This window comes from Filicampus tigris, chromosome 8, assembly GCF_054856515.1.
Source record: "Filicampus tigris isolate MCC_2025a chromosome 8, RoL_Ftig_1.0, whole genome shotgun sequence".
In the NCBI taxonomy this organism is placed as follows: domain Eukaryota; kingdom Metazoa; phylum Chordata; class Actinopteri; order Syngnathiformes; family Syngnathidae; genus Filicampus; species Filicampus tigris.
In genome coordinates, this window is record NC_141224.1 from 8,956,857 (window position 1) to 8,980,590 (window position 23,734).

The 23,734-nt window shown below is 40.8% G+C and overlaps 1 protein-coding gene across 1 annotated transcript; it reads right to left on the reverse strand.

Moving 5' to 3' along the window:
* Position 1: 1 nt before the first annotated feature.
* vwde (von Willebrand factor D and EGF domains) lies at positions 2–23,080 on the reverse strand. Its single transcript, XM_086039417.1, has 31 exons — positions 22,755–23,080; positions 20,851–21,041; positions 20,326–20,557; positions 19,366–19,443; positions 17,544–17,791; positions 17,383–17,472; positions 16,394–16,556; positions 15,773–15,987; positions 14,613–14,686; positions 13,780–14,056; positions 13,260–13,456; positions 12,060–12,850; positions 11,296–11,432; positions 11,038–11,208; positions 10,220–10,324; positions 9,829–9,943; positions 9,224–9,480; positions 8,430–8,649; positions 7,032–7,169; positions 6,101–6,301; positions 5,637–5,873; positions 4,564–4,659; positions 3,914–4,009; positions 3,706–3,801; positions 2,958–3,053; positions 2,770–2,865; positions 2,454–2,549; positions 2,262–2,357; positions 1,814–1,909; positions 1,649–1,746; positions 2–1,572 (listed from the first exon to the last, which is right to left on the reverse strand). The coding sequence occupies exons 1-31, from the start codon at positions 22,906–22,908 to the stop codon at positions 1,558–1,560; spliced, it is 5,172 nt and encodes a 1,723-aa protein (XP_085895543.1). The 5' UTR covers positions 22,909–23,080; the 3' UTR covers positions 2–1,557.
* Positions 23,081–23,734: the final 654 nt, after the last annotated feature.

Consider the following 23,734-nt stretch of genomic DNA (forward strand, 5'->3'; position numbering starts at 1 on the left):
AAATCATAGAAATTGTTTATTTAGTCACATATTTTGCTTGCAATAGATGTCAATTTAATTACAATGACAGAGTTACTGTCAAATCACAATAATAAACACAATAGCATATATTACTAATTACTTTCACTGCAGTGGACGTTTATTTTTTATGTTTACTAGTCAACTGGAATTTGAAAGTTTACTGCCACCAACGTATATATTTGTCAAGTACATTTTACAATCGGTAGGTATGGGAGGCTCTTCCAGTTTCTGAAATTAAGGTTTGTAAACCACTGTAATGACACTTTGGATTTGAGATAAACACAGTGTTTGAGTTGAAGATAGAGATTAGGGGGGAATCTTGGTTTCTTATGACGATTATGAGTGAGAGAAATGCCAACACGTTAGTTGGACAAGTTAAGGCACCTCTCACTTGAACAGATTATTTACTGTATATGGTACAGACAGAGGATGTGCATGTAAAAAAGCCGCATTCAAGCCATGCGGTGAGTCAGTGTCACTCACAGCACGTTTGTTAGGTGTAGGTAAATTATTTTAATCCCTTTCTCAGCCTTATTTTTGATGTTTTATGATTGGAGGTGTCACAAAAGCAAAACATGTTAGCATCACAGTCACTGTTCTGCTTTATACATTTATCTTCACAAAAGGTTTGCTTTTTTGGTGGGCCCAACATGTGTTCTACTTCTAATTATTGAAGAATAGGAAGGGCTAGAAACAAACCGGTGAAAGAAAAGTTTTTCTTTCTTTTTGGTAGGTTTGGTGCATATATTATCACATTACTCAATATTCTGTGGGCTTTGAAAGATCAGTCAAAATGCTCTAAAACAGTTGGCAATATGGGGAACTGATTAGAAAATGGCCTGGCAGTGAATGCGTTAAAAGGCTAAATTCACACCAATGTGCACCACCTAATGTGACAAAAGAAAGCTTTCATCTGAGATAGAGGACAGTAAAGGGCACCAAAAAGACAAAAGCTATACATAAAGTCCAGTCTAGGTGCGCCTTTCGTACAATATCTACAGACACATTTGCGCGCACACTCACAATCAGAGCTGGGCATTCCGTCTATCTGACGGACCGGTCCGTCTATCCGCCTATGACAGACACCCGTTTTGCTGACGGTTTACGAATTACAGGAAAAAAATTTAAATAGACGGACGAAGCATAGCCGTAAATCCATGTATTTAATCAGTCTTTCGTCTGTAGTCCGTCTTTAGTCTATTTTTCGCGGCGAGGCTTCGATGGCCGCGCCGGCGAACAATAGTGAGTTGTTGTTGCTAGGGGGACAGATTTGAGTGAGGGACCAGGCTTCAGTCACTGTGAGTCACTCTTTCTGTTCAAATATCGGCCAGCAGGGGGCAGGGGGGGGCTATTGAAATTTGCAGTCGGAATCAATGACCAACCTATAGGCGGGTACTATTTTTTCCATCCCGAAAAAAAGGCGAATGATGGACGACGGAGGGGTAACCACGCCGCAGATAGATGACGAATAACAGACGCTCAATTTTTAGTCAAATGTCCAGCTCTGCTCACAATCTTCTTTCACATCATTTTGCATCACGCTTGCGAGACCTGCAAAACACACATAGGTACATTGAGATGTGACGGATGTAGCCCACCTGCCATTTTTCTACCGCCGAGCACCGACCTGAATGGCACACGTGAGGCCCTTGTAGCCCCTCCGACAGTGGCAGTAGTCAGGGAGCACGCAGCGCCCCCCGTTCTGGCAGCGCTGTCTGCACACCGCTATATGTGCAGCATGATTACATGATTAGGAAAAGATCATATTTGCGATGTACCGCATGTGACTCACGTGTCTGACACTGCAGACCCTCCCAGCCGGCGGGACAGTGGCATGTGTTGGGCCCCACGCACTCGCCGCTGTTTTTACACTTCTGCAGACACACGGCTAAGACGGCAAAATAAACGACATTTGTAATCTTATTATTAGTAGCATTATTAGTTGTCGTATAGTAGTAGTAGTGGTGGAGGTAACAGAAGTTAGTAGTTGAGGTCATTATTATTATTATTATTAGGTAAGGATTCAGGACATGAGGACTGTGACAGTTTGGTCTAAGACACAAAGGAGGCGCTGTATATTAATATAAGGATATTTCATTAGTGATTATGATTTATTGTGATTCATGTTCCATTTGTATTACGTAAAGCACTTTGTTGCAGTCAGGGTTATTTTTCTTCAAAGCGCTATAGGAATAAAGTCGAGTCGACAAAAAAGTTGCTTTGTATGTTAGCGTACGTACGTATGTTACATCTGTTTCCCCTCCAGCCGGACGTGCACGAGCACATGTTGGCCCCCACACATTTGCCGTTGTTCATACATGTGGGCTCGCACACGCCTGCAACACATTCAGGCACACAAACATATTAACATGTTAGCTTTGTGTGTAATAATTGTGTGTGTGCACATGTGTGTAAGTGGGAGAGAGACTGACTCTTTTGACATCGTTTGCCCGTGTAGCCTTCAGGACATGAACACACGTTGTTTCGCATGCACTGACCTCCATTCTTGCAAGGTGGGCTGCACACAGCTAACACACAAACACAAATGTACGTGCACGCATACACACACATTTATTATACACACGCTGATAACATGTTATTGGACAATATACAGTAGTAATATTACAAGAAGTTGTAATTCTATGAAGAAGAAAAACTAATATTGACAGAATAAAGAAGTAATGTTATAAGATTTAAAAAAAAAAAAAATCAAAATACTACATGAAAAAAAGTCATTTCGTTTCTCACCAATTTGACACTGCGAGCCGTAAAATCCGGCGGGACAAGCGCACACGTTTGGTTTGATGCACGTTCCTCCGTTCAGGCACACTGGACTGCACTCGGCTTCACGCGCGCACACAGTGACATCATGATTGCAAATGATTAATTTTGATTAATATAATCATTGCTATGTGTTATGTTGCGTTGCGTTGTACCTGAATTGCACGTTGGTCCGTTCCAGCCTGATTTGCATTTGCACACGTCAGGAGAAACACACTCGCCGCCATTTTCACAGTGCCTGTTACACACCACTGACATACACGTGCGCACACAGCCATTTTTTAAGTGGTTAGTGAACTATGACTTTGAGGCATTATATTTAGGGAACACATCTGTATTTGGTGAGGGAAATATGTCATAATATTGGTGAAAGTTGTAATTTCAAAGGGCAGAAAATTACATGAATTAAGTTGTGACTTTACCAGGAAAAACGATTTTCCTAGGGGAAAAAGCCACTATATTGGAGGAATAAAGTTGTAACTTTGAAGAGAAAAAAGTTGAAAAGTAGAGAAAAGAGAATAAAGTTGTAATTCCCCCCCCCCCAAAATGTTACAATATTACAGGAAAAAAACTTCTAATAGTTGTAATTTTACCAGGAAGGAATTCATTATATTAGAAGTTGTAAAGTTTTTTTAAGGGGGGAAAGTTGGAATATTTAAAAAATAACAAATTTATGACAATAAAATTATAATTTCATACAAAAAAGACAGAATATTACTAAAATACAATTGTAATTTTGCTACCTCAAAAAAAGCACAATATTAGGTAGAAGCTGCACTTCTACAGGAGATATGTGTAATTTTGCCAGGAATAATGCAGAACAATGCTGCAATTCCACAAGAATTGTAATTTGACCCCCAAATTCAGCACAGCAAATGAATAAACGAAAAAATAATATCTCACAGATTTGACATCTGGGTCCCACGTAGCCATAGGAGCATGTGCAAAGGTTCCTGGCAAGACACGTACCTCCGTGTTGGCACGGCGGCTCACAGCTCGCTATTCAGTTGCCACCCCCCCCAAAAAAAAAGAAAAAGGGGAAAAAAGAAAAGAAAGAATTATAAGAATACATGTCAAAATGTCTACACACATTGTGTTGTTGGGGTTTTACCTTCCTCGCAGGTGGGTCCGCTGTAGCCCAGGGGGCATTTACACACATTAGGACGCACACATTTGCCCTGGTTCTTGCAGTCTGGCCGACACATGGCTTGGGTGGCATGTACGAAACAGAAAAGAGCTCCTCAATTAATAGTTCAATGTGTGTGCTTTGAAAGGCGGGAGTCAGCCAATGACAATGTAGAGTGTGCTCAAGTTGGCGGCTAGCTCTTATCTGGCTAGCACGTTAGCTTGTCTGCATGTTGAATGCCTTCGGGCAAGCTCAGATTGTTTGTTTTGTGATTTTTTTTTTTTTTTTAATAAAGTGATTGAAAGTGCACCAGTGGATATTTTTCAGAATTGGAGACTTTGAAAATGTAGTTTTTTTTGCATTCTAATTCAAATATAAGATATATGTAATGCGTTTTCCATCTTTCCCTGCTGCAACCCACCTGATTCAAATGATCAGGATTGTTATCCAGCTTCTGTAGACCTTGCTGATTATATGATTATTTGAATCAGGTGTGTTGCAGCAGGGAAAGATGGAAAACAGGCAGGATACCTGGCCCTCAAGGGCCGGAATTGCCCACCCCTGTATTAGACAAACACACACAGTGTCAGGTGTGTGGTATGAGGTGTCTCTCGCTCTCTCTCTGTGTCACTTACCCATGTGACAGTTGTATCCAGTGTATCCGTCCTTGCAGGTACACGTGTTGGGCTGCGTGCATTCCATGTTCCTCCCGCACTGAAACCTGCACACAGCTGGACAATAGCAAAATGGTGGCTTCACTCACAGAAAGAGGTGCTATGTTTCCAATCAATCCCTCTCCACTAGAGCAGTGTGCCCAAATCCGATCCTCGAGAGCCCCTATGCAGAATGTTTTAGACATCTCCCTACTCCAATACACCTGATTCAAACGGGGGGGTCGATTCCCGGAAAACATTGGGAAAATCCAAGATATGAAAAAAATATTTGAAAAAAAAGAAGAAAAAAAAACTGCAAATATGCAGGGTTGGAATGTAGTTTTAAGTTGGAATATCACCAATCACCACTAGATGGCAGATATGTCTTAGTTGTGCTTACACTATACTGCCCGATACAACAATGTGACCAGGCCCACATTTTTTTTTGCAGATTTGGAATGATATGCAGGACAAACATACAGTAGTATCTCAATCATATTAAAATTTTGAGTGAGTTGATTTTTGTGGGGGAAAAAATGTACAAAATTAGTTCTTGCACCTCGTGTTGGTTTCAGTATGTGGTTATTTATGTATGTGGTGTTTTCTTCAAAGCCTTTGTTGTTGGGTCAGAATAGCAGATCTTTTATACATGCATTGAAAATGTATTATCAAAAGTGAAATATATTAAGACTACATATTTTGTGCTCTTTGTAGCTTTTATGTCATCTGGTTAGGAATCACGGCTCATGGATCCTATGTGCCCCCCCCCAGAAGCACTGATGAAAAATTGTAGCCCCCTCCAGCATTTAAATTGCCCATCACTGCTCTAGTGGTACGTGTTCAAAACATTTGCATTTAATCTTAAGAAATTTTGTTTTTTAAACATTAGATTTGGGTATTTTTTTATTTAACTTTAATGTGCCATACATTCTTAATTACATCATCATTTAGATTTTTATGTATATGCCTCACCCAAAGAACAAACAAACAAACAAACAAAACATTTTCTTGTTTCTGCCTTTCCCCTTTGGCCCCCAGCTTTGTTATGAACCCACCTTTGCACGTGACTCCATCGCCCGTGTAGCCATGCGGGCAGCGTCCGGCGCTTCTCTCCAAAGAAGACGAAGTGGCTCTCCGTGGGTTGGCAACGGTGGCGCCGGGTTGCCTGTTTCTGTCGGGGGGCCGCCTGGGTGAGGTGGAGGATGATGAAGATGAGGAGGTGGTACGCATCATCTCCCTGCCTGAATTCAGTCTGCTGCTGGTAATTTGTTCAGCTGCGATGCTTGCCTGACCTGCAAAATACTGCAAGTTAGAAAAGATGACTTGAAAAGAAAGTAGCCAAACAGCTGGGATACATAATGCGGTAGCGTAAGTGACCGCACCATGAGATTAGCATTATATTTACTGCAAGTTAACTATTCTGTTCTATTCAACTAAAACAAATTAAATAAAATATACTGTAATAAAAATAAAATTCAATACAATCCAATAAAAAAAAAAAAAAAAATTGTACCCTCACCTGATGGTGTGCAAGTGGTCCCGTTGCCCTGGAAACCAAGAGGGCAGGGTCCACAGACAAAGCCTGCCGCCACGTGGGGGCTCTGGAAGCACTGGACGCCAGGGTGGCACGGCCTTTGGGAGCAGGGCGAGGGCAGAGGGGCTGCGGGCCTCGGGGGGAAGAGTGCCACTCTTGCCGGTGTAACGGTCGCTTTGAAGGCTCCTGTAAAATGATTTCAGAAAATAAAATATGAATGAATTAAAAATAAGATACTTACAGTACAATCCAATAATGCCAATTAAATTACTAACAACGGTAATAAGATATGAAAAACACTCATGAAAATAAAATAAAAATAATGAAATAAAAAATAATAACACAATACAATAGTACTATAATAATTAAAAAAATATAAAAAATAGAATTGATTAAAACAACAAAAAACAATAAGTTAATAAATAATACTCTTGACAACGTGTACCGTATAATAAATAATAATAATAATAATAATACATCTTAAAATAACAAAATTGAACCTTTTTTTAAAGTAAAATGAATATATAAATAATACTTTTGCCAGCTTGACAGTCCCTTCGAGGCCAAAATACAATGAAAAAAACAATAATAATAATAATAATACAAATTACAATATTGACAGAAATAACAATAGAAATATAAATAAACAAATTACAATAAAGTATTATCAATTAAATATAAAGTTTTAAAATAATTTTTAAAAAATTGATTATAATAATAAAACGAAAAATATTTTTAGAATACTAACAATTATACAACAATTATACTAAAACCACAAATGTTCAGTTTTTTTTAATTAAGTAAATAAACATATTTAATATATAAAACACACATAATAATAAAATAAGTAAATGAATTAATACTTTTTCTTTTAAAAATCAAGATTATGTTAATAATAAAACCCAAGAGGACTCACGAGTGCACGCGATGCCGTCGCCGGCGTATCCACGTGGGCAGAGTCCGCAGGAGAAGGAGCCCAGAGTATTGGCACAGTCCACCCCGGGGAAGCACGGATGAGAGGCGCACTCATCCACGTCCTCTCGACACGTTCCGCCTGAGCGCACACGACACAAGCTGACGTTACAATGTAAAACAATCAAACATACAGGTATGCACAGAGTCCAGCCCTTAATTGTATTAAAAATGTAAAAATACAATAATATATCCTTCCATTTTCACAAGCGTGCTGGAGCCTATATGTGGGAATAATTATTGATATAATAATTACAATCATTTGATAATCATACATTTGCTGCTCATGATGCTTTCATAAACTAATCGCAAGGAGGTCAGGAGAAGTCAAGCTAACATTTGCTAATATGAAGGTGATTGCTGAAATTTCCTGCCACATTGTTGATTTCTCTACTCATGTCTTACCACACATGTATTGAGAAATTTTCCACCTACATGCAGACACAGACAGACAAGTACAAGACGTTTCAACTGCCCTTTTGCTCACGCCATCCTTTAGAGTTGGAACACCCAAGTATGTAGGGATGTGAGAGTAAAAAGAAGGGAGACGGAGAGACTTTTTTAGAACGCCTGTAAGAATTGTATTGTACAGTTCTTCTCCGTTCTCCTTCCAAGTAGAAAATTCAAAGAGAGTGTCTTCATCTCCTTATTTTGTGTGGTTTTTATAAATGTCTGATGAACCTGACACTATAGCAGCTAACTTCAGGCGATGGGCGGTGTACATCCTGGACCAGTCTGCAATATTTCATTTATTACGGAGGTTATAGGTTCCAGATCACAATAGACTAAATCTGCAAAGTAGCAACCAAATATTTATTTTATTACTAATATAAATTTTAAAGCTTCACACATATAATAGCAAAGTAAGATGCATTTGTGGTGCATGTATTACATTTGTCCACTTGGAGTTGCAATCCTCACTTTCTACATTGTAGTATCTGTGACGTTGATTGTGTGTGTGCCTTAAAAAAGACGGGCCTGGCCTTCTGAGTGTCAGATAAGTCAGTAATTGAAAATGTCGAGTTTGCTGGCCGTTAACTGGCTAAACTCACTCTGCAGTAGTCCGTGAGGAAAAATAATCACTAAAAAAAATCCCGCGGTACAGCAAATAATTGTAATAGTAAGTATGATAAAAAATACCTGTGATACAGTAAAGCTGCAAAAAGTGAAACGCTTCGTAGTCCCACAATGGGTACAATTTTCATCACTACATAGCAAGGGACGACCGTGTCTTTGCCGGATGTCCCGCTCCCAGGCAGTAATTACATGCAAGTGTTGAAAACCATTCCAAATTCACATTTGCTGTAATATTTTCTGCTTCAACGGGCCTCAGGAAGGTCACCTGTCATTCCGGGCGGGCAGATGCACGTGAAGGAGTCAGGTCCGTCAACGCAGCGTCCCAGCCTGCAGGGGTTGGGTTTGCAGTCGTCCACATCCACCTCGCAGCGCTGACCTTTGAACCCGCTCGGGCAGGTGCAAGTGTACTCACCACTTCCGGCGGGTGCGTTGTCGTCATTCATGCACGAGCCTCCGTTCGCGCATTCGCACGGATGCACCGACACCTGCGAGCAAACGCCAGTCATCAAAACATTTCATTTTTTAAATGGTCATAAAAAGTTGTGACTGGCAACACGGCACGTTAGCTGCCATGATGCACCAAAAGCATTTGTCAAACGCCAAAAGAAAGTTGGAGAAGAAATGGAATATGTGGCAACCAATGTTTGACGTCCCGCAAGTTTAGCATGCGGCTTCCACCATGACAAGGATTTACTATCCACAGCAAGAAAAAGCGCAATAACCAACCTGGCTTCTACTTTCGGCCACAATGTGACATGGATTTTAGGTAAGGTAAGCCATGGGTGAAAGTCCGATATAATTAATATATGTCATACCTAAGGATAAGATCTAATTTTAATATACCTCATACCTAAGGATATGTCATACCTAAGGCTAAATTGCGGTGCCAGCCGAACTATCAAAAAAAAGTGCAAATTATAGTCCGAAAATATGGTAATTTTCAAAATGCTAACTCGATATGTAGAGTCTATTTAGTATAAGACAGGAATGTCGATCATGAGAAAGTAAATGTTCAAGTGGTCCGTGTAAAGTAAAGGTAGGAAAGGTGGGCGTCCATACGTGCAGGGAGGCGAAGGTCTCGGCGTGGCAGTTGTCCGTCACGGTAAAGTTGAAGCCGTGCGTAAGCCCGTGCTGGGGCGTTGCCTTCCACCGGATCAGGCCAGACGGAGACAAAGATGCACCTTCAGGACCCGAGCGGAGAGCGAAGACCAATGGCGAGCTTTCGGGGTCCAGAGCCTGCAGCTGGTAGATGAACTCCTCCCCCTGGAAGGACCGCAGGATGGAGGGCAAGGATGCCAGTGTGGGGGGCTTGTTCTCTGGTGACCAACAAAGTAGCAGATAAGTCAAAATGACATCAACTGTGGCATTTTTTACTGTATTTTTTTAAATATTATCTTGTTTTTTACTTTGATTTATTTGAGCTTACTTCATTGTATTTTATTTATCATTATTATTATCTTAAGTTTTCATTTTACTTTATATGTGACTTCCTTCAACTGTTTGATTTAACTTTTTTTTTTACTTTACCCGAATTTTATTTGCTTTATTTTACTTGACATATTTCTCAATTTGATCTCACGTTAGTTCATTTTACTATACAGAATTGTATTTCATTTATTGAATTCTATTTAACTTGATGTACACGTGTGTGCTTTATGCCGTACCGCGGCGGGCGGTCCAAGTGTGCTGAGAAGCGTTTGGTTGACAGGCTAGACAAGGGTTGAAGGGGTGCGACTGGCCTCCATCATAACAGACGCCGTCGATGCTGCATGTCTTCTCCTTGGGGAGGTCAAGTGAGGTCAAATGCAAGTAGAGTCAGTAAGTACACTGAAAAAAAAAATGACGGTTGAATTGACTCAATTTTATTTTGTCAAGTGGTTGCACAAAATAAAATCATATGTATCCAGATACATTTTTAAAGTAGATGTATAGTCTTCTTAAAAAAATCTATCTGGATTAAGACGATTTCATTTCGTAAACCACTTATCGAAATAAATTGAGTAAATGAGGCACAGCATTTTTTTCAGTGTAGAAAGAGCATCTCAAAGTTCTTACCCTGAGCGTGCAGAGGGGGTCGAGTTGGAAGCCACACACGTGACACGCCCCGTCATACACGGTCACGACTTTGGCATTACTGAAGCTGTAACCGTCGTTGGACACCTGACATGAACAAACACAGGTGAACGTGTGATTATTTGGAAAATATTCACAGATGTTTCAACCAAGGAAGTCAAAAATAATGTCTCAGGAAGGGCAAATTATACCTGGTCCTCGAGAGCGCCTATCCAGCCCGTTTTAGAACAATTGAAACATATTTGATTGTATTTCAGTGTGTTTTACATAATTTAATTTTACCTTATTCTACTTTATTGTATGATACATTGTGTGATTTTACATATTTGACTTTACTTGATATATTAATTTATTCTATTTGATTTGTCATATGTATTAACTGTGTTTTATTTTTATTATATTTATTATGCATTGTTTTACTTTATTACTATATTTAGTTCCATTGAACTTTTTTCATTGTATTTTGTTTTATTTCATTTAATTTAATTTATATTGTATTTCTTTGTATTGAAAATAATTGTATTCAACCACAATCTGTTATCTTGTTGTCTTTTAAGCATTTGATTCTACTTGATGCTATTTTTATGTATTACTTGTTACCTTTTATTGAATTTATTTATTGAATTTTATTTAATTAAAAGATAAAAATTTAAAATAAAATGAAGAAATTGTATCCGCTATATTCCATTCAATTCTAGTCTATATTAATAAACGATGTGATGTTGTCTCTTGAATATTTTCCCAAAACAAAAAAAAACCCCAACATCAACAATAACAACAGTAGTCAGGTCTGTCCTCACTTTGACCTGCCAGCGGGCCAGAAACGGTCGCTTTGTCGCCGCTCCATTCGCATCCACGCCCGCAACGGCTCGAGCGGCTTCCAGGGGGAGGTGGCACTCCACGGCCGTCACGTCCAAGAAGGTGGCGCCGACCAAATGAGGCTCGGCCACCAGCCACTTGCCTTCCCCCAACTCACAGCAAGACAACAAGACATTAGAGGACATTCATCTTGACACAGGAAGTAGTAGAAGAAGATGAAGAAGAGGAACAAGAAGTACCTTATCTTGGACAAACTCACACTTGAGCCGGTGGCCGTCCTTGAAGCCGACACCTGAGACGTGAACGGTGGAGCAGTCGCCGTTACGGATGTTGCACAGACCTCCTGTCTCCAGATCCGTGATTTCTGGAGTGTGTTCTGAAAAACACACACAAACACACACGCACACCAAAAATATAAAATTTGAAATGTAAAATTATGTATATGCTTATATTTTGGTTGTATCCAGAAGCAATACTTTAAAAGGCCATCCATCAAATTTTTAATCAGAAACAAAATAACACCCCAATTAAAAATAAATAAATTAGAGACAAGTATGAAAATATAATTACAAACTTTGCAACTGTATTTTTTTTAAAAAGTATAATAATGTTTAAAAAAATCTGTTGATTTTATAAAAGCTGAAAAAATAAAATGGAAAAAATGACTTTTTAGACTGTAAACTTTATAAACTTGAAATCTGAAAACATGCAAACAGCAAAAGTATTTTAAAAAAAGTTATACATTTTAATGTAGGTAAGAAAATGAAATTACATCATTGAAATTCCAAACATTTTTTAAACATACAGTTATAAAAGAAACTAAAGTTTTTAAAAAGTATGAAGATTAAAACAGTGAAAAAGTGCCAAATGTAAACGTATTATAAAGTAACAAATGAACACTTAAAAAAAGAGGCTGATTTATCTAACCAGTATGCAGACAAATACCTTTTTGGTACTCTACCAGTCACCATTCTGAATTAATTATTGTTCAGTCTGCGCTCACCAGATAAGATGCTGCAGTCATAGGCTCCAAAGCCAGGGAAGCAGACGCATCCCCACTCTGAGCACTGCCCGTTTCCATTGCACAGATTGGGACACTTGAGCACGGAAACGGCGTCCCGGTGGTCCCGGTGGTCGCGGTGGGGCATCCCCGCCAGGCCCTCCTCCACCAGCCGCCTCTCGCACTCGTTCTCCAGCATGGGCAGGACGGCGTCCAGCCAGGATCGTTCGTCCTTCAGCCGAAGGTCGCCGACACACATTTCCACCGCACCGCGCACCACGTCGGCACCGAGGAGCCCGTCGCAGCCCAGGGCCAGGCTGGAGTTGGCGACGGCACCCCGACACTCGGCCCGTGCCTCATTCTCAGTCAACCCGGAGGGCGTTGGCCACGTCGGATCGAGGTCCACGCGAGTGTCGGGTTCGTGGTCTTCGGGGAAGAAATAGGCAAAGCTCTCCAGGTTGGACTGGCTGAGGCTTTGGCGTGGGGCGGTGGAGATAAATTGATGGGTTTGCCTGCGCCGACGCTCAGATGGGGGACCCCCGGGAGGTTGCGTTGGTTCTTCCTCCAACAACTCTACTGAACCGATGTATTCGGCCGTGATGTCCAGAGATGGGATGACGGCGGGGAGGCGCAAGTTACCATGACGAGAACAGGCTTCATTCGGGGAACCCACCGGCGGTGCTCCACTTAGAGCCGATGATTGACAGTCGCAGAATTTGCGTGAACTGAGTGCACTCGGAGGCAACTTTGATGGTGGCGGTACGGTGTCGAACAGGCTACTTCCTGGACGGAGCCTAGCAAGAGGGAAGAAGATGCGTTTCTACTAACTTATATAAGCGTTACAACTCAGTTCAGTTAAAAATGTTAAGGTTCAGATTGACATGGAGGCGAGATGACAATGGCCGGAAACGTAAATAGGTGGACATTTTGAGATCTGGAACTGAGATAACCGTACAGCTTTGTGGAAACAAGGGCTACCAAAATGAGTAATGGACTGAACTGAACCAAAGCCTTCTACATCGCGTGTCTTCACTGCACCATGTGTGGAAAAGATAGAAATGGAAATGCACTAAATTGCATAACCTTCTGAAATTTTGTCTAGTTTATTTGTATAGCCCTTAATCACAAAAGTTCTCCGGGCATTGAATCGAACGCTATAGGACTGTTTGGTTTGTCTTAGAAGATATTTCGCCTCTTACTGACCTCCAATGAAAAATAAAAGCCTGCAAATCCTCCATCGTGGTTCCCACCGAGGACCGGAAGTCGTTGCCGGGTCGTCCGTCGTAGGTGCCACAAAGACCCTCGGTGTGGCCCCTGTCTGAACCAGGGGCCCTCAGCGTCAGACTCAGACCCCAATCTGCCACGTCGGCGCGAACCAATGCTCCGGATGAGAACGTCAACTGTGGTAAGGGCGGAAATCACAGGTGTCAAACTCAAAGCCCGCGAGCCAGATTGGGCCCTCTGCAACATTTTATGTCCGTTGACATATGTTTGTTTTCTTCAGGTTGCTTTTTGTCAAATTAGATTTCAGCCTCTTCATATCAGTCAAATTGGCCTACACAATCCACATTACTAGTCCATGTAACTCCGTCCCTATCCAACTATTTCCAGAGGAACACTTGACTGTCTTAAACTACTGTATATTAGCAATGGGACTGTTTCTTTAAATGCTTAAAAAGTAGCCCAAAAGATTTGAGTAAGTGTAAAGTGCGTCGACACTCACGGTGACTTTGCGTCCCTGGTAGGCCTCGTGGATGCGCACCCTGCTCTTGCTCAAGTCTCGCTTCTTCACCGAGAGGCGAGGTTTGGTTTGGCCCACGTCGCCATCACACATGTCCAAGGTGACCACGTCGTTGCCATCCCGGGCCGCCACACCGCACGCACATGATGTAGGTGCCGCCCCACCGCCCCCGCACTCCCACTGTCGCACGTGCACCTCAAAGGGCCAGCGGGTGCTCCTGTACAGCACGAAGGTGCCCACCTGGTAGTTTTCATAGCGCCTGTGGGGGGAAGACACAACTCCATTTCACACTTGAACGCCGCACAAGGACTACAGTGAACCCCTGATGTATCATAAATCATCATTTGCACCCCTCCAGCCTCCAAAAAACGACTGTAAAATGTTTGTAATGTTTTTAAAGTAGCCACGCCAGCGGACTATCCAAAGAGAAGATGTATTTTCTGAATGAAGAAGCTAGCTAGCTACCTTCAGGGCACAATTGTGGCAGTTAATGAAGGCGCTGAGTGAGTCGGGCCCTGTTTTAGTCTCCTCCTACCCACCCAAATTTTATAAATAAGGAAAACTGAAATGCTGAAAAATGGTTTAACGCTACTGTCTTCACAAGTGAGTACTACATAGTTGCCGTAGTTTTTTCACATTTTCAGCAATTATCTTCAAACTGTTGGTCTGTGCAGTTTAACAAATGTTCATACTTTATTATTAGCACTTCAAGATTGGGAAAGATTAAGTCACTTCACTTGAGTGATTATTCTCAATGGGGAAAAATGGTCAAGTATTTTTCATAGAATGTCGTGGATGATAAAAAAGTGAAGTACCTGCCATCAAATGTGACGACGTGAGGGTCAGTGAAGGAGTAACAGTACGCTGAAGGCACGTCCTGCACTTTGAGCTTCAAAAGAAAGAATCCATCATTACATTACTCCGTTATCATTTATATCACACGTGTTAAATCCAAAGCCCTGGGGCCAGATCCGAACAACCGCGTCATTTTATATGGCCCACAAAAGCTTTAATTAGTAATTTGATTTTCCTGATGCATTTTAATGGCTGTCAATTATACACTGATTTTCACTATTCACATGCCGGCACATATGTTGTCCATACTTAAAATGATATTTTTGTAATATATCTGGTTAGGAAGTGTGTAGCCCTATATGTGGCACCCTAGTAGCACCGACGAAAAATGTTGGCATCCTCAATCAATGAAATTGCCCATCCCTGATATAGAGCCCAATAGTTTTAACCTCTCCAGATTAAAAAAAAAATATTTAAGTCCCTGTAACTTCAAAATAAACGTCTTCTAAATTGAACACACCATAAATTTGGATGATGAAAAAAAAAGGCCAAGTACCGGTATATAAAATGAGGCTTCAAAATCATGAAAAGCTGTCGTCTCCACTCTCAAACGCTGTGGGCGAGAAACCACCCCGCACTGAGAAAATGATGCCACTTATGCCAACACGCCCGCGACCCTTGTGAGGTCTCATTGAGGGGCTTTCCACGCAGTTAAAACAGGCACTAGCAACTAGCTAACTTGTTAGCTAAAAAGCTTGGGCCTAGTAATGACAACTACATAACTTTCAACTGTGCACTGATAACTGCTCATGCTAATGAAGGCGCGTAAGTCCTTACATATCGGGGAGCGGAGACTCATGCTGGATGCCAAAGTGTATCACTCGACATCATTTTAGTGTCATAAAACATAACTTTCAGGAAAAGGAGACTCTCTCACATGAACAATTTCACAAAACAGAAGCTATGTGTGCTTGCTTCAAGATTTTTTTTTGTCACTCCCAGTCAAAGTTTACTGTAAAACTGACAAATCAAACAAAAGCAAATTAGTTGCACTGCATGCCTTCTAATAACCCTCAATACCACCTGGCATGCTGTGGCAGAAGGGTCGCGAACCATAAACCGCAATATAGCAGCGGTTGACTTTACTATACAGTATCTTATGCATCCTGATTTGATTTACCTGAACAAGCTCCGGCGCATAACCATTCCACACAAAGTTGCTGGTGGCGAGGGGCTGGACAGAGATGTTAGTGGTTCGATCGCCATCTCTGACAAAGTCGGTGATGGCGGTGTAGTGGACCACGGCCCGGCCACACGTACCGTCCTGGCACAGACCGCCGGACAAGTCCACTGAGCACGAGGACAGGGACACGTCGGAGTCCTGCACCGCCTTGCCTGTAACTCATGCGCATTTTCATTTCACACTAGATAATTGCTTGAAAGTTTGATACAATGCAACTTCTCAGACATGAAGCCTCTACTGGACTGGGACTATAGTACATGTAATCATGGAAATAGCTCCTTCAATAAATAAATATACAGTACATTATCTAATATAATAAACGAGAACAGAAAGAAAAATATGGTTCAGAAAATGGATGGATGAAAGAATTTTATTCAAGGATTAAAGAAAGCTATTAGAACAGTCTTTGAATCTAAATAAATACATTACTATACAAACTATATATAGTACAACAACATAAGTAATTGTACTCTGATATGTTTTGTATTCCTATACTGAAAAGCAGAATATATTCTTTATGTATATGCAGGTTTGCTCTGAAGTGGTTTGTATGTTCACCTTGGCTGTTTGTGCTGAGCGTCAAGGTTAGAGTGCAATGTCCTGACTGAGAAGAGGAGGATGACGACGATGACTCTTCCAGACACGGGATGGGAATGGTGCTCTCGACCATCAACTCGTACAGCTTCCCGTCCTCGGACAGGACACTCACCTCGGGTCTCAGCTGCACTCAGCACAGGAAATAATGCCAGCTCGTATGCATTTATATTTAGAAAATAAATCATAGAAATATAGCAAGTAACGTTTATATTCCATCTATCCATCCATTATCTATACCGCTTCTCCTCACAAGGGTCGCGGGCGTGCTTGAGCCTATCCCAGCTGTCTTCGGGCAGTAGGCGGGGGGACATCCTGAATTGGTTGCCAGCCAATCGCAGGGCACACAGAGACAAACAAACAACCGCACTCACACTCACACCTAGGGGCAATTTAGAGTGTCCAATCAACTTACCATGCATGTTTTTGGAATGTGGGGGGAAACCGGAGTACCCGGAGAAAACCCACGCAGGCACGGGGAGAATATGCAAACTCCACACAGGGAGGCCGGAGCCGGGATCGAACCCACGACCTCCAAACTGTGAGGCGGACGTGCTAACCAGTCGACCACCGTGCCGCCAAGGTTTATATTCTATAACTAAATTAAAATGAATGGATAACAAAAATTGACCCAAGTGAAAATACATTTAAATGTATGAAATAAGTGATATCAATATTACAAAATATAAAAAATATAAGTATATTTTACATTTTAAAATTAAGTTAAAATAATAATAATTAAAACAAATAAAAATACATTAGTATACATTAGAAGAAATTATATAGCTTTATGTTATAAAATTTTACACTTTGTTTTTGACTGGTGTACCAGTGAGGGTCTTGAACATTGGTAAAAGCAGCTAAATACTACTGATGCTGTTTTATTCTGCCACCCCCAAAAAAGTCCCAAAACCCCAAAGTAATGTTGATAAAGTAAAGAGACAGGAATTTACCCGAATCCCAGCAAAGAACTCCTGACTTTCCACTGAAGCACCGTGGACATCCGGGGAATCCAAAAAGAAGCTGTAGACGGAGCAGTACATCTGAGGGAAAGACATTAATTCATAAAATACTCAACAGAAAGTATTGTTCATTTGATTGAGTGAGCCCCAACCGTGTCCCCCAGACGGAGGTTGAAGCCATCAAGCTCAATGAGGGCCCACGTCTGGATGGTAGTCTCTTGCTTGAGCTCCTCCCGCTTGCCCTGAGATGAGGCTCGGGACCAGGCCACGACGTGGCCCAGTGAGCTGCTGGAGTTGTTGGAGCTGCTGGAGAAGCTGCATTTGAGATGCACGCCACCTGATGTCCACTCAGGAGTGATCACAAGCTCGGACGGAGCGGCAGGCTGCCTGAATGATGTCACTGAAGAAGAAAGAACGACCAAGGATCCAAATGTATGCAACTTGCTCTCTATGGTAATACTAACTAACTAACTAACTAACTAACTAACTAACTAACTAACTAACTAACTAACTAACTAACTAACATCAAAAGAAATATCCAACCAACTAACCATTTAAAAAGTAACCAACTAACCAAGTGGGAAACTAACAACCAACTAATAAAGCAAACAACCATCCAACTAAATGTCCGACCTATAAATCATCCAAACAACTAACTAACCAAGTCCAACCAACCAAACCAAACACTAACCAACTAATTATTCATCGTACCAACTAAGCATATAAAAAGCTATCCAACTAATAAAGGAACTCAACCAACTCACAGACCAACTAAACATCCACTTAATGTCCAAACAACTTACCATCTACTGTAACTAACTAACTAACTAACTAGCCACCCAAATAAACATCCATCCAAATACCCAACTAATCAACTAATTTTTCCATTCATCCGTCTAATTATCCAATAAAATAACCAATGACCATACTATAGCAAACAAAATATCCAACCAAACAAAACTATAGCCAAGAAATTCTTCATCCAAACAACTCACCATCAAACTACCGGTACCTAGCAAACTAACCACCTAACCAAGTAATTCATAACTAGCTAATGAGCCAAGAAAGCAACTAACTAACTCGATGCTGTGTTTTTTCCTCAATGATGCCTACATGTACATGTTCATTTAAATTCATTACTTGGTTCATTCATTCATTCAACTAGGTATCTGGCTAACTAGGTAGTATTCTGACTAATGAATCAGCCAACCATCCAACTAAATAACCAATCAAATAACCATCCAACCAACTAACTAACGAAATAAATGAGTCACAACCAACTAACCAAAGAACCAAACAACGAAAAATCCAACCAATGTTGTTTTATATGGTCTTGCAATATCATAGATGTTCGCCTATCTTGGGTGGGTGTGGAACATACTGTATCCCCTGCGATAAACAGAGGTTCAACATAGTTGCAATCTTCTTTTCTCACTAGTTTGACATTTAAGAATGTGCCTTGAAACATTATCTGCTTCCTCCAACCTTGAATCCCAACCTGCAAGCGAGCCGTCGCCATAGAGACATCAAGACCCCCGACAGACGCATGCCTCATGCTGGCCTCATTAAGGGAGAATTCCTGACCTCCCCAATGTTTTGGCATCCCAGATAACAGCAGCAGACAGGTGTGAGTGGCAAACAGGGATTATGTTGGGAATCTAACACTCATTCCCTAATCACCGTGTGGATTTTTATACAGTGCACTACATTCTTGACCAAAAAGTCAACTATAACTAAATCCCTATATAGAGTTTGGGGAGTAGGGAATGAGTGAATGATTCTGAACGCAGCAAATTGTTGTTTTTCAGTTGGATCAGTATAGTGGGACTTGTCTCCATAACAACAATATACTGGTATATAATTTATAATAATTTAGGTGCCTAGTACAAAATGGCAAATTTACTACATAGGGTTCTCTACAGTGGAGTGATTCCCAACACAAGCATGGAAGAAAAGAAAGCAAAAGGTCCTCACTTGTTGTACACGTTCCGTGCATGTTGACCTGACCGCGGTCACAGGTAAGCGAGGTCAAAGGTGAGGTGTCTGCCATTTCTGTTAGAAGACAAGTGAGAAAATCTGGAATAACTGTAATAAATACATTTTGTCCATAGCCACCTAAACAATGTTTTTACATCTGACTACACAACTTTATTGTCCTACTATTATGACTTTTGAAAAACTCCTCATAATACTGCGAAGTACTTCTCATAAAATTTTGTAATATATGTAATATTCTTAACATTTTTCATGTAAATGTTGACTTTTTCCTCATAATACACCTTTATTCTCCCAAATTTTTGACATTCAATCCAAAAAATGTGATCTAAAATTTTTTATTTTTTTTAGACATTTTTTGCAATAATTTTTTTCTTCTCATTTATTTTTTTAAATTATCAAAAACATTTATTCATCTAATATTGTAATTATACCCCCCCTAAAAAATTATTACATTTTGACATTTCTCTCTACCATTGTTAAGTTTTGACTTTTTCCCAACAATATTAAAAGCTGAGAAGAAAAGTGCCACATTTTCTTGTACCGTAATAGCATGGATTGATCGAGTTCAATTCAAATTATTAACAAATACTAATAAAACTGTAACATTAAAACACAACTATTCAACCAACTACCCATCAATAGGCCAACTAACTAACTAACTAACTAACTAATTGAGTATTCAACAACTAACCAGTCAACCAAGTACAATTTAGATTTTCACTTCAAATTCAGTTCAAACTATTCACTAATACTCACTAATATTGTATTTGTGACACTTAAAAAAAAACTTTTATTAGCTACCAATACTGTATCTTTCCCGTAAAAACTACGATGTCTCATGATATTCAACTTAAGAGGTGTGTCCTCATTCTACTTTTGTCCATTCAGTATTCAGTATACGTCCTTGGTGTGGCCGTATTTACAGATTTACAGTACCTTGTGCACAGTAACCCATGCATCCCTGAGTGGGCTGCAGCAAGTAAACGTAGAATTCTCCGCAGTTGCGTACGGACACCGGGATTCGGAACAGGCAGCATTCCTTATTGCTGCTCGGAAACAACTGCCAGGCAGCGCAGGCGGTCAAATGCCGAAGCTCCAGAGGACCTGGCAGCGACTCGCCTTCTCCCAGAGACAACCACACCGGAGCCTGCGTCCCGCAGTGGTTCACCTGACACAAGCAGCAACGCTTCAATCAAATACACTCAACTTCCCCAATTTTTTGTTTTCTAAATTCAGCCCCCAAAGCCTGTTTCACTTATAGCGACATGAAATTTTATAGACATATCTGTCATGACTAGACCCAGAAAAAGTCTCAAGAGGCCATGCCTGCCATTTTGGTTTGAAGGGGGCTGAACCAATTAATACTGACGTGAGTTGAGATGTTTACACGAGAGATTTGTTTGCAGAGGACAATAAAAGTCATTTCGGCTGCTTAGCAGGTAGACGGATGAGCATTTATACCTCCACACACCGGGTGGGCATGCTGGCTGGCTTGTCAAAGATCTGAAACTGGTACCAGCCTGGCGCCAGGGAATGGTCACAGACGAAGTCCTGCAGCGATGACTGCAGCAGCCAGCTGGAGCTGAAGGTGGTGCTGCGGTACGGGTTCTGTAGGACCCCGTGGCCCCCTGGAGCGCACTCGGGAGGGAAGGCTGGACAATGGAGACAATCAATAGTGGTGATCAATTCATGCAACAATTCTTCATTATGTACACCTTCAACTATAAGAATAGGATAACAATTCATTGTGAAAATCATCACCTTTGAAGTCCTTTTTACCATAGCAAAAGAAATAATATTACCAAGAAAAACGTGGACACAATGAATCACATGAATACGCACGATAAAATTCACAAAAAAGGACAATAATTCATAAAAACATTAGAAATTCTCACAAAATTGCGTTGAATCCCTACAAAAATCTCAGCAAAGTTTCTCTGCCTGAATGGACAACAAAATAACCCACAAAGATGACCGCAAATTGAACACAATATTTCAACAAAAATCACAGCAAATATAAGCAATCCCTGTATTATGTCAAATAAAAGTAAGACAAAATCCCCACAAAAAAATCCCTGCAATAATGGACGGAGAAAAAAACATATAAAATGGACAAAAAATCCCAACAAAATGGATCAGTTATTATGACAAGAATTCTCATAAAAATTGCCCCCAAATGTATCATACAGTACGGTGGTATTCCAACGAATATGTTTTTATTAAGTTACTAGTAAGCAACCAGTAACTAGTTGGTAAGCAAGCATTCTGTGTATTCCAAAAATGAAATGAGGCGTAGAAGAGACCACGCACGTCAATAATAATGCCTGCTCTGAACATGAACGACCCTAGTGGTTGCCTAAGGATTGACCCCAATGAAAGATGATAGCCTGACTGACAAGTGAAACGGACCTGATGGAGATGCACCACGAGGACAGCATGTCACTGACATCCTCCGCACCTGCCCGCATCACTCCTCATTCCACTCCTATCCTCACCTGACACAGCTTTGGATTGTTTTGCAGCAATGAATGCACTTTATCCTTCACCATCAAGATACAGTAGGACAGTGATGAACAACTTAAAATGATGGAGGGGGGGCCACAAAAGACCACGCACTTCCTAACTAGCAAACCAACATTATGTGCAAGAACTCATTTTATGCATTATTTACAAATATGTTTTACTTTATTGTGTATGGTACTATGTTTGTCCAGCATATCATTCCAAATCCCTAAAAAAATATTAGGCCTAATGAAATTATAGTATAGGGCAGTGTAAGCACAAGTAAGCAATTTCTGCCATCTAGTGGTGAATGGTGATATTACAACTCAATACAACGGTTGACCCCTGCATGCTCGCAATTCGGCACCCACAGATTTGCAAAATCCTGGATATTTTTTCCAATATTGTTTTTTTTGGTAGGCGGTGAGGGGAGTGGTGGGGTCCGGCTTTCCAGGATAACACACACACACACACACCCACACACACGCACCCCCCCCCCCACCCCCCACCCCCCCACACACACACTCACGACCCCATTCCCCTCTGTTTGTTGTAGAAAACATTTATAGTTTAACAGCGTTTTTTTGTTATGTTTTAGTTTGGGGTCTTTTTAAGAATTATTTTTGGTTTGTTTGTGGGGGTTTGGTTATTAGAAGTTTCCTCTATACTTCAACTGGCTACAACACTCAACTGAACACTTTTTATGTGATGGTTTCATTTCAGGTCAATGGTTGTCCATAATTTTTCTGTCACCCGGAAGTATCCCCCGTCTGTTGTTTACAAACATTATGAGATGGTCTAAAACAATCCCAAATTGTAGGAGAATATAAATTGGCTAGTAGAAGTGTGCTAGCAGAACGTACCCGTTTGCGCGCGCACTGCGTCCGGGAGCGCAAACGCGACGCACGCCACAAGTTTGACAAGCGTCCCAACTCCAAGGCACATCGTCCTCCTCACTCTGGTTCCGGTCAAGGTAAATCCTTCCGCGCCCTCTGCCTTCTTCATCATCCCCCACATTGTGTAGCGTTCTCGTCTCACGCGTGAAGGTGGAAGTGGGAATCGTCTTTCGGTTTCCCCGGACTGCAGCCTGCAGGCAGGCTGAGCTCACTGCGTCAGGCTCCCCGCGCACGGAGCGCCAGGATGGGCGGGAGCGGGCACGCAGACCCAACAAAATCTGGGTTTTGGTTACCTACCAAATCATACGTTGGGAGACACACACGGCCAATTATCAGAGGTGGCATAGGTGGCAAAAGTAATCAAACTCAGAAAAAAAGACCAGTAAAAATTCTGATTGATTAAGTAAAATTGAATAAGTTCAGACTCTGAAATGTACATCAATAGCAGTACAGTAGAAGCACAGCTACAAATTCTGGCAAAAGGGGAGGTATTGAATAAGCATGTTCAAAATTAGAATACAGTAGTGTAATGGGCCTAAGTGTTCATCAGAAAACGAGATAGATTGTATTCCTATAGATTGTAAGATAACATTAAGAAGATTAAGACGAACATTAACACTGAGCTTAAACATAGAAGGAAAAAATGAACATGATTATTAATTAAAAATGTATTGCACGTACAAAAACATTTTACCTAAAACTATAAATGAATGAATTCAAATGTGTGGTACTGTACTGTACTGGATAAAAAAATAAAAAAGCCACTGTAACATTATGAACAATTTGAACGTTTAATTCAGTGATTAAATACGACTAGATGGAGCTCGCATACCATCGGTGGTACTCATACCACACTTTGAGAATCACTTATCTAACCCATTTCGAAACCGGAATACATATATTTGCATATAGTATGACTTTTATGAAGTTGAACATTAAACAATACT